General features: G+C 41.8%; 1 protein-coding gene across 2 annotated transcripts; it reads right to left on the reverse strand.

Annotated features, from left to right (window-relative positions):
• Positions 1 to 217: 217 nt before the first annotated feature.
• A4GNT (alpha-1,4-N-acetylglucosaminyltransferase) lies at positions 218 to 8,838 on the reverse strand. Of its 2 annotated transcripts, none has more exons than XM_079976170.1 (3): positions 8,708 to 8,838; positions 2,253 to 2,688; positions 218 to 848 (listed from the first exon to the last, which is right to left on the reverse strand). In XM_079976170.1, the coding sequence occupies exons 2-3, from the start codon at positions 2,661 to 2,663 to the stop codon at positions 225 to 227; spliced, it is 1,035 nt and encodes a 344-aa protein (XP_079832296.1). In that variant the 5' UTR covers positions 2,664 to 2,688; positions 8,708 to 8,838; the 3' UTR covers positions 218 to 224. The 2 variants fall into 2 exon arrangements, with proteins under 2 accessions (XP_079832296.1, XP_079832297.1); XM_079976171.1 differs by lacking the exon at positions 8,708 to 8,838 and adding an exon at positions 3,390 to 3,447.
• Between the last annotated feature and the right edge of the window lie 3,102 nt (positions 8,839 to 11,940).

An 11,940-nucleotide genomic window follows, 5' to 3' on the forward strand; every position in this document is an offset into this window, starting at 1 on the left:
GCAGAGGTTGGATGGCCATTTGTCAGGGATGCTCTAGATGAAGTTCTTTGAGATGCTTTTCATTCAGGGCCCTTTCCAAGTCTACAATTCTCTGATTTGCATCCCCCCTGAGAATATTAAAAATCATTTTGCAGTGGAAGGTGATCTGCTTGGGAGTCCGAGGTTCCTAAATTATACGCCTAATAGGATAAGTATTGCATATGGTAACATATCCTCCTTTTGCTTTACCACAATGGGCTAGTTTTATTTTGAGACATCTGTTTGCTTCTTTGTGCAGCTTGAATAAGACTCTGGTAAGTAGTAGGGCAATGTGTTCTGAACAGGTTTTCCACCAGGAAATTGCTCCCAATGGTCACATTTATCTTCTCTTTCCTGTTCATGAAGTTCCACAGGTGCAAAGCGTAGGACTCATTGAAGTCTGGCTTTGAATCCCACACTTCATAGTACTTATGCCACAGTGTGTAGGGGATGGGATAGAAGCGCTGGGGGTGCAAGAAGGAAATGTTGTGACATGTCTGATCCTTCACATTATTGAAATCTGTGAGGTTGCACAGCTTTTTTAGCATCCTTGTGATTAAGTGAGGGCCCTGATGTCCCCAGATGGCTCCATTGTAGTGCTGAACAAAATCTACCATGCAGTCCCAGAGGAACCAGTGATGACGCTGAAAACCAAGGATCCCGTTGCTGGAGAACTGGGAAGACTGGGCTGCCAAGAAGTTGGCCACTGGGATGGGTCGGATGGAAATGACATCTGTGTCCATATAAGTCCCACCATATTTCCACACCATTGCAAGCCTGATTGCATCAGAGATAATATAGACCCAGTTCTTCTCCTGTGTTACATTCACCTGCAGGGTTAAAAATGGACATAGAATCAAGGGACAGCCCCTAGCTCCTAAGACATACTCCTTACTTCTTCCTTTCAATGTCTGCAATATTTCCACTACTGGAACAGCTCAGGTGTCACATGTATGTGAGCCTAGGTTCAAATTCTGGATGTGACTTCCCACTAGAAAAGACCTCACCTCTATGCAGGCATACCTGAGAAAGTGTAGGGCCTGAATGTATCAGTGGGATCACTGCATCAATCAGTATCTCAGCTCCTACAGAGGCCACTTAACCTGTGGGTGGGAGCAGAGCCCAGTGGTAGACTACAGACATCATGTTTTGCCTGTTGAACACCCCAGGTTTAATTCCCACTATCTCCAGTTAAAATGACAGGTAGGCGATAAGCAAAACTTCTGCCTGAAACCCTGGAGAACTGCTGCCAGTCAGAGTAAACAATACTGAGCTATATGGGCATATATTTAGTGTAAAAGGAAAACATCAATTTTTAACATGCTGAATACTAACTACACTGGTACCTCTGGTTACAAACTTAATTCCTTCCGGAGGTCCATTCTTAACCTGAAACTGTTCTTAACCTGAGGTACCACTTTAGCTAATGGGGCCTCCCGCTGCCGCTGCACCACCATCACATGATTTCTGTTCTCATCCAGAAGCAAAGTTCTTAACCCAAGGTACTATTTCTGGGTGAGCAGAGTCTGTAACCTGAAGCATCTGTAACCCGAGGTACCACTGTAGCCAGCTTATTCAGAATTTCTGGAAAACAGAAATTGTGAATTTGAAACTCTGAAGCCCAGTGCAAGTGTAATACAGTGGTGCTTCAGGTTACAGACGCTTCAGGTTACAGACTCCGCTAACCCAGAAATAGTACCTTGGGTTATGAACTTTGCTTCAGGATAAGAACAAAAATCGTGCAGCAGCAGCGTGGCAGCAGTGGGAGGCCCCATTAGCTAAAGTGGTGCTTCAGGTTAAGAACAGTTTCAGGTTAAGAATGGACCTCCAGAATGAATTAAGTTCTTAACCTGAGGTACCACTCTATTTGATGGTTTGTTCTTTATCATCATATTGACTCTCTCTTCTGAATTCTCCTCACTACCTGGACTGATTGCCATGCATAGTGATTACTAATACTGTGCTCTATATGGTAAAATGAACCAAAAGATATAGTAAAACATGCTTTGAAGTTGCATCTTCACCAAACGTTACTAAATTTAAGCAAACAATGACATTTCAGTGTCTTGATAGGAAAAGGCAGTTAACAATTTCTTTTCCTTTGTGAATAAAGTCTCCAGTAAACAGCTTGCATTTTTTTAAAAGGGAGATTGATATTTGTCACCAAAAATATTTTGCAACTAACTTTGCAATTAATGCACCCTACCAGAAAATGATACCTCTTTCTCTCTCACCTGATGGTACCACAGGGACAGAGGTGTGTCCTGGAACAAAATGTCCATCTCCAGGGGGAAAAGGAAAACATTCTTCATAGCCGATAAGAAAGACAGCGAAGGGGAAGTCAACTTGAAATCTGTCATTGTGCTATTGTCCAGCCCTTTCATAAAAAACATGATGGGTCTGTCCGAATAGATTCTAGCAGCAGATTCCACAGCGCATAAAACCAGTGGTGGAGGCTGTAGACGGTCAGTTGTCTCCAGAAAGATGATACTTCTCCCCTGGGAGAGGACATCTTGGGGCATCACGAGTTGTTTAACAACAGGTTTGCAGGAAAAGAAGCAACCAGGTTCTAGGGAGAACTCATACAATATCCCAAATGCCAACAAAAAGAAGATACATAGGTACATCTGGCTCTCCTTCAGCATGTTGACTGATTCTCCAACTTTTGATCTTAATAAAAAAATATAATAAATATTACTCATACCTTTATTCTTCTTCACACACACACACTTGTTGCACTCTTGCTTTTCAAAACCTTAACAATAGGTGATCGCCATCCTTCTTAGCAGAAGGTTGTGCCCTATTAACAGATTCTGTAGGGTTGCAATGGAGATGTGGGATGAGGAGCCTTGTTTACAGCATGAATGAATTCATTCGGTATCCTGGAAAAATATATGATTAAAAAGAATGGTTCAAGCAGGGGTGTGAAAGCTGTGGCCCTCCAAATGTTGTCGGACTCTTGCCAGCCTCAGTCAAACACGGCCAATAGCCAGGAATGATGGATGTTGTAATCCAGCAGCATCTGAAGGTCCCCAGCTTCATCAACCCTGGGTTAGTTGTTGACAATACAATCCTATATGTCTCATTATTTTCAGTGGGGCTTACTCCCAAGTAAGTGTATATAAGATTGCAGCTTGCATTTGGGTGGATTTTCCTTTCCTTTCCTTTCCCATCCCATCCCATCCCATCCAATCCAATTTCTAAGGGTGCAAAGCTACTCACTATACATGCAAACCATGGCAAAAGATCTGAAATCCAGCAAAAATCCTGGAAAGATCTGCAAATTCTAGGGAGATAATTAGCAGACACTCCAGGATGCAGCAGCGTTATTCATGGTAAAATTCAAAAAATAAATATAGATGTCCTCTTACCACCATTTCCTAGATTCCTTTGCCCGCCTAAGGGGATTCTTTTCCTGGGCCACTTAAAGAACCCTCCTCATGTTGCTGAGTAGACTCCATTGCTACTGCTGAATTCTGTGTTCCCAGTGGGGCTGCATTCAGAAAATGAACCAAAGTCTGAATTGATTCCCCTCCCGAGCACCAGGCTTTCTCTTCTGTTGCAGACAGGATGCTGATGGGATAAAATTATTTACGGGAGCTCTTTCTTCTCTATCGGTGATTAGTGTCTCTGTCATAATATGGAAGCATAAAGGAGGTGAATGGGAAACCCATGTCAGGTCTCTGCTGCAGAGATGGATGGCAGATGAATAAAATTATTTAGTAATTGTTCAAAGTTAGAAAAAACAACAAAATGCCACCCTCCAATTTTGGGAGGGTAATACAGTTTTCAGGAGAAAATGAACGTCCCTTCTTCCCAAACTCTGACGTGCTGAGATTGTGTCAGCCAGCTTGCTTGTGCGGCTATTTTGAGAATGTCCTGCATGAGCCATAGATCATCATAAGCCCAATGTCTTCAACAGATGCCCTGTAGTACTTTAGGCCAGCTGTGTCTGCAGGAGACTTCAGGAGAGGCAGCAGCTGGAATTCATATACCGTAGGTTAGTATCTTGGGTGTTGCTCCATGTCTTCAGCCTCAGCTCCTCAGAAAATGGAGACTTTATTGAATTCAGTTGCAATCTCTCCAAACATGTCTGACTGATTAAAAAAAAATAATTCAAAAGGTAGCACCCTCTCTATGTTGGTACCTTGGAACACCCTTTAGTTCGCAAAGGACAAGGAATGACTGTTCTCTCTTTCCCACAACATCCATCTTTTCCATTCAGAAGATCATTTTTGCCATCAAAGGGGTTGGAACTGATTAAGCACTGCTCCTTCTGTGGAGAAGACCTATTTATCATTGCAAGACAAGTGGCTGAGTGGAGTTTGCAAAGCTCTCCTCAGCCAAGATGCTGATCTCAGTGCTGGCTGCTTAATAAATGTTATCCACTCCTTCTCGGCTTTGCCTATCACAATAGAAACTTTCAGCTGCAATGCTTCAGCCAACAGCACTGGAGTCATTTCAAGCGATGAGTTGTCGGAAGAAGGCTGCAGACTCTAAACAGCATGAATAATTTAATATTCTTGGAAGCATCTGATTGTCATTAAAGCATCATTTTTGGGGGAGGAAAGGCCTGTTCAAAAGGTGTGTCAGGGTAATTTTGCAGATTAATCCCTTTTCAGTGAATATTCACTACTCTGAGATACTCAAAATCAGGATGCTAAAGAGAAGTGAGATAAATTATCATTTTCTTCCAGTGCATATTTGCATGTGCTTCTTTTGCTCACTTTTAGGGAGTGTGGAATGTTGTCTTCAGGAAAACATGCTTGGAACCATCATTGCCAGCTTTTAGGTGCCTGGGTTTTTGCCCAGACTTTTGGTTTATTCACTTGGAATGTAGTGTCCTAAGACTTTTGACCTGTTTCATGGAGTTCATTATTATTATAGTTATTGTTGATGGAGAACATTTTGAAATCTTGTTCTGTTGTAGGTATGGTTTTTAAATGATTGCCAAACTCTGTGGTATTTTATGGATTCGTAAATCACTTTGAGACATTTTCTTGTGGAATGTGATGCAGAAATGTAATATCAGGGATGTGAAACCTATGGTTTTCCAGATGTTGCTGGACTCAGACATTTACATTGACTATAAACATCAAGTGCTGGCATGGATCTGACAGAAAAGGAACTTATTTCCATTTATTGTGGGAGTGCTCACACTTATAAGCATTTTGGATAGTGAGATATACAGAAATGGGGGAAGAATACTGCAAAAATCAATTCATTGTACTCCAGAACTTTTTTTTTTTTTTGGGGGGGGGTCAAGGATTAAACAAGGATATTCTATCTGTTAACATTTTTATTAATTGCCACTAGTCCTTTTCTAATTGGAAGGAATTAGAAAATCTGTCTATACAATCTTCGTATAAGGACGTCTTGTTTATTGAAATCTCTGCAAAGATAACATTCAACTTAAAGCTGCAATAGGGTAAAGCAAAACCATTTCAGTATCCCTTTATCATAGACCAAAATATGTGCATCTCTCTGTCAGAAACAGCCAAATCTATATGGACTTCATAATCATGCACACATGGGGATTGTCCAACTTCCTTTTTGTTATCGGTGCAGTCGAGTCATAACCATACCATTCTTAAAATAATAAAAAATAATAATTAAGAGGACATTTATAATAATACTGCATTACGTGCTCACCTACACCAATGTTTCAGTCGATAAGCTTGGTTATATGTTTACTTTTTTCTTTATATTTGTATTCTTATCTTGAAAATCAATGTGTGTGTGTGTGTGTGTGTGTGTGTGTAATTGAAGCCAATTACTTTTTTCTTCAATTTGCTTTATGAAAGCCAGATATGGAAGTACATGTTGCAACATCCTGCCAAACTCTCAAATTTCTCCAACGTGTTCTGTGAAAAAGGATTTCCATTTTTCTGCCTCATTTTCGGGGCATTTCAGAGTTTCTTTAGTGGGGGTGGGGTCTTGATCTTCTCTTATCACTGCTAGGTGGCCAAGGGTTCTCTTTCTTATAAGCATGGCTCTAACAATGGTGACAGCAGCCACAAAATTAAAAGATGCCTGCTTCTTGGGAGAAAAGCAATGACAAACCTAGACAGCATCTTAAAAAGCAGAGACATCACCTTGCCAACAAAGGTCTGTATAGTTAAAACTATGGTTTTCCCAGTAGTGATGTATGGAAGTGAGAGTGGGACCATAAAGAAGGCTGATCGCCAAAGAATTGATGCTTTTGAATTATGGTGCTGGAGGAGACTCTTGAGAGTCCCATGGACTGTGAGAAGATCAAACCTATCCATTCTTAAGGAAATCAGCCCTGAGTGCTCACTGGAAGGACAGATCATGAAGCTGAGACTCCAATACTTTGGCCACCTCATGAGAAGAGAAGACTCCCTGGAAAAGACCCTGATGTTGGGGAAGATGGAGGGCACAAGGAGAAGGGGACGACAGAAGACGAGATGGTTGGACAGTGTTCTTGAAGCTACAAACATGAGTCTGACCAAACTGCGGGAGGCAGTGGAAGACAGGAGTGCCTGGCGTGCTCTGGTCCATGGGGTCACGAAGAGTCGGACACGACTAAACAACAACAACAAAACACTCTGCAGCCTGCAGGGTTCTTTCATCATACTCAAAGCCATGCCTCCTCACACTCACATGCAGCCTTCTAAGATTATACAATGATCTTACAATTTTACAATAATAATAATAATTAGGACTGCATTGCAACAATTTATGCAGACCTCCATGTGTTGCCTTTGAACTAGATAATTTCTGAGAACGTGCATGGACACATGATTTGGAGTACTTAACTACCTTCTTTTGAGCTGACTTGTGTTTTCCACGATGTTCCATTGTACATAACTGAACTTGCACACCATTCTCTTGAAACTGAAGCACATTGTAGAAGCATAACCACACAGCCCCACCCTACTTACCATTTCCCCCTCTTTTCTTCCTAACCAAATAATAATAATAATAAAGATAGGAAGCTTTAAACAGAACAGAGCTGAGTAGTTCTATCCTGTTTCCATTTGCTGCTTTTATTTAATCCATCCAATCCACTTGGTTTATTTAAACCAAGGACTTGCACATTGACCACTAATAATGAATCCTATGTTATTGATATTATTGCAAATTTATATTGCTGTTTTTGCAATGTACAGATGACATTAGAAGACTTGGTCTTTTTAATTATACATATTATTTCTATGATCCTTGTTTATAAAATCTAATAAAAAGAAAAAACAAAACTGAGGCACATTGTGTTTTCAGTGCTTCTGAATGCTTAGCTTTGGAGCATACCGTGGCTGAAAAGCTTCTCTTTGGTGTTGATTGGGCAAATCTAGGATCTAGAATAGGGACCCTATTGCAGAAACAGCAACAGGTCTTCAACCCCCTGCGACACTGGATCACTATACCACTGCACGGGATGTCTTCCCCCAGGGCTTAACTGAAGCATGGGAAGCCTACAGAGTGCAGAACACTGATGAGATTATAGAATGAAAGAAAGGACACACACAAACAACCTCTGACCACCTTGGAAGTGAAGTAAGCATGGAAGAAACCATGAGAATGTAACTGATTCCCCACCCCATCCTCTTTGATCATTTTTGAATGCAATTTCTCTTCTCATTAATGAAGAATGGTTGAAAAGATGCAATAAATTTTCTGCACAACACTAAATTTAATGTTATTGGGAAGCTGATCACCAGTCCCAAGGTTTAGGTAATTGCATGTGCGTATCCAAATGTGTACTGTTACGTTACGCTACGATAATCTCTATTGTCATTGTCCCATACAGAACAATGAAATTGATAAAATCTATGTCAGACATTCAAAAGCCAACAAGCCTGCTATCCCAGCCTGGTTAACCCCCTAAAAACTCTGATACTCCATAATGAAATACAATATACTCCTACAGAGACTACCTTATACTGCGTTTAAAACCAAAATCGCATTTGGATAAAAACTGTTTCTCAGGCGGCTAGTTCTAGTCTTTTTAACCCTGTACCTTCTTCCAGAAGGCAGAAGCTGAAAGAGATCATTTCCGGGGTGTGTGCTATCCTGCACTATCTCTGCAGCTTTCTTATGACACTTGGAAGCATAGACTAGCTTACAGCTCCAAAATCTGAACACCTTCTTCTTGGAACATGGCACATATTAACTACAGAGCTTGTAGTGCTTAACACCCCTTTGTGGTAGGCATATTTCACGTCTTTGATTATACTGTCTTTTTATGCAACATCAATGTATTACACTAAAGCTGCAATCTGATGCACACTTTCTCATTGGGAGTGAGTCTCAATGAACTCAGTGGGACTTCTCTGTAAGCATAAATAGGATGTTGCTATTTATATATTTGTTTATTCCTACAAGTATTATTTTTTTAAAATAAAATGGTTCCTTCCTTCCATTTTCTGTTGAAAGAAATGAAAACATTTCTGCTTTTGTCACAGCATGCTCAGACCTTTATGCACCCTCTTGAAATGGCCACATTCACTGTCAGAGAATAATGCACTTGCCCTGAGACTCAAACCACTCAACAGAAAGACCATATTTCTCTCTCTAAAAAATTAAAAAATATGTGATGGGTAATCAAAATCCATCTTTTTCCATATTAATAAATATAAACCAAAGTAATTAATCTCCCATCTATATTTCTCACTGTTCTTGTTGTTTAATTCCCATATGATGCATTTCAAAATAAATGAGAACTTACCAGCAAAACATGGAAAAGCAGAAGGATCTTCAGCAAGCAATGGTTAGACTTGGGTGCACATATATGGTGAAGAAGTTGCAGGAGAACCTTTCATATCCAGGACATGCACCACTGTTTCTGACTTCTAATGCAGCAACCCTAGAGGTGATATTTGCACATTACTTGCCCTGAGATAGGCAGAGGAAACAAATGCTTTTTTAAAGAAGAAAAAAATCGTACAGGTAGGGAAGAAATAAAACCGCCAAGACATGTACAGTGTAGTAATAAGAGCTTGCCAGCAGAAAGCAGCAGACAAACACTTTGGAATGATAATAAGAACATAATAAAGTAGGAATGTACTGGGAAAAGCATAAAGGCTCAGGTGGAACAACACAATCTGCAAGATTAACATATAACAGATAGCTCATTTTCTTCAGTGTTCTGGAGTGGGTGCTTAGATACAGTAGGTTGAATCCAGACCAAGCAAGTGTTGTTTTGTTACCACTAAAATCAATGGGACTTAAGTTATTCATGAATAACTCTTTATATTGATTGCAATGGGACTTGTGCACTTTACAGTGCAATCTAACAATATTTGCTCAGGTCCTATTGAATCCAATGGGTCTAATTTCCAGGTAAGTGGGGTTAGGATTGCAGCCTCAGTGTGGATCCAACCCAATATACACATGTTATCTCCTCATCACCAATCCTCTGCCGAACGCATTGTGAAGGAGAGATTCTTTAATGTAACTCCTTTCTCAGCCTCCTTGGTGGATGATGCTGCGGCGCTCAGAAAAGGATACAGTGGTACCTCTGGTTAAGTACTTAATTCGTTCCGGGGGTCCGTTCTTAACCTGAAACTGTTCTTAACCTGAAGCACCACTTTAGCTAATGGGGCCTCCTGCTGCTGCTACGCCAGCAGAGCACAATTTATGTTCTCATCCTGAAGCAAAGTTCTTGACCCGAGGTAATATTTCTGGGTTAGCGGAGTCTGTAACCTGAAGCGACTGCAACCTGAAGTGTCTGTAACCCAAGGTACCACTGTATATTATATACTGAACTTGCCATTTCTTTCACTGGATGAGGGGACGGACGGACAAGAGGAAAATGTTTCATGGGGGGGGGGAACATAACCCAACTGCACTAGAAACAATAGGTATCTGTGGCATGTCTCTTGGAATGATTCCACCAGGTGCCTCCATGTCAAGAGGTCTCACAATGATATATATATATACAGCTTTCTTATAGACCATTTTTTGAACTAAAGTTAAACTGCTGGATAGTTGCTGGTCACAGGGATGATCTACTAGCAAGATTCATGGAGTTGACGACTCATTCTTCTGAAACATATTCACTGTGGACGTCTATGTGCAGCACACATGGGTACTGGAGGCATAACTTATGAAGGGGGCTAGAGTGTATCAATGATCTTGTGGGTTTCCCTAGTTCAGGGGTCTGCAACCTTTAAAACAAAAAGAGCCACTTGGACCCGTCTCCGAAGTAAAAAAACCTGGGAGCCGCAAAACCATTGCATGTGCGCCACTGCCCTCCGATCTGACAGTGGGCGGGAAGGTGACGTCAGGACGGTGTGTGACTAACGCACGTGCCGCCCCCATGCGATGTCACAGCCAGTACAGCACCCGCACAGTGGGGAGTGTCGGGGCGCACAATGCGCCTCCTCCCCTCGCTAGTATCCGCCCCGGAGCCGCGGCAAAGGTGTAAAAGAGCCACATGCGGCTCCGGAGCCGCGGGTTGCTGACCCCTGCCCTAGTTAGATTGCTGGAAATAGAGGCCTAGTTTCAATTCCCTCGTCAGGCATGAACTCCTTGGGTGATGTTGGGCAAGTCACTGCCTTAATTGCTTTGATAATTTTCAAAAGCAATTTCTTTCCTCATTAATTGTTGAAGAACACTTTACAAAAAGGTGGGAGGATTTTTTTTGGACACAGACCTAATTATATCAAATAATGGCAAGCTTGTTGTGGTGTCAAGCAAGCCAAATGTAGCATAATACAACCCTCATCTTCCTGTGTATAAGAGAGGCTCAGATACCAATTTACGTGGCCTGTTGAGACATCATTACCAGCCCACAAGCTTGCCATGTGATAAGATTTCTTCCATTCACAGTTAATCCATTCATATTGCAACAAAGCTCTTTCCATTAAATCTTATCTTTGCTTTGATAACCAATTAAATAACCAAGCAAGCACACTTAATGTGTAATGGTTATGTTATTTACAAGCATTAGATGGCAAACATAACAGTAAGAAATGGTGCCTAGCCTTCTAAGAAGTGAGACCCATAACCCAATTTTGCCTTACGGACTGTGCATGTTCAGGAGCCAGGCAGTTCCCACGTCCCAATGCTGCCTTCATCCTCATTTTCTCTCTGTCCTCACTGAGTTGTTTTGGTTCCCCTGAGCTTTCTGATACCTCTGTCTTGTGCACAGATGATGTCATTTTGGCTACATAAGAATTGGCACTTGGAGAATGAGTTATTTGTACATAGTGGTAGTTATTGCTCTTTAGGACTCACAGGCAGGTAGACCAATAGTAGGTGAAGCCAGAGCCAATGAGATGTCAGCATCGCCCTTGAGCCAGTGCCACGGACTGGACTCATCCACTTCAGCCCCGACTGGGCTAGGTGAGCTGGGTAGCACTTCCAGAGACCACCTTCTGCACAGGAACAGGTCAAAGTGCTGTGGACTCACAGCTTAGAGTTGTGAGCACCGGATTCACTTCCACAAGAAGACAGTCGTCACACAGCAGAGTATAGCAGAGCATAAATGACTCGGAGAGCAGCTCTGTAGAATATCTTCTTTATTCTATCAGCAACTATAATACACAACTATATACAGAGCTAAATGAGGTCTAAACATAAAATGAATGCTGAACTGCACTGAGTGTCTGCAGCTGCTCTTAGCAGCAACCTTATCTATACACACGATCTCTCTCTAACACTCAGTCTCTCTGCCCGACACAATGACACTTTGATGTGGTGCTGGAGCAGAATAAGTAGAGAGCAGAACCCCCCCTCCTCTCTGGAGAATCAGCAGATTCTTGGATATGGGAGGGGTGAAATCTCCTCATGGGAGACAGAGTCAACACACTCTAGTTTTGTCTCCATCTTACTTGCTCCTCTTCTTCTGCAAGAGCAAAACTGAGGCTGAAGAGGAGGAAGGTGACCTGTAGTGCCACTCCCTGAACTGGTGGTAAGAAGGAAAGGAGGTACGAGGCAACCCTGTGCTAGAATAGG

This window comes from Podarcis cretensis (genome assembly GCF_951804945.1).
Source record: "Podarcis cretensis genome assembly, chromosome: 5".
Lineage (NCBI taxonomy): Eukaryota > Metazoa > Chordata > Lepidosauria > Squamata > Lacertidae > Podarcis > Podarcis cretensis.

Coding starts and splice junctions, on each gene's coding strand:
- A4GNT (XM_079976170.1), bottom strand. CDS start 2,663: ATGCTGAAGGAGAGCCAGATGTACCTATGTATCTTCTTTTTGTTGGCA. Junction 849..2,252: donor TGTCCCTGTGGTACCATCAG/GTGAGAGAGAAA, acceptor TTAACCCTGCAG/GTGAATGTAACACAGGAGAA.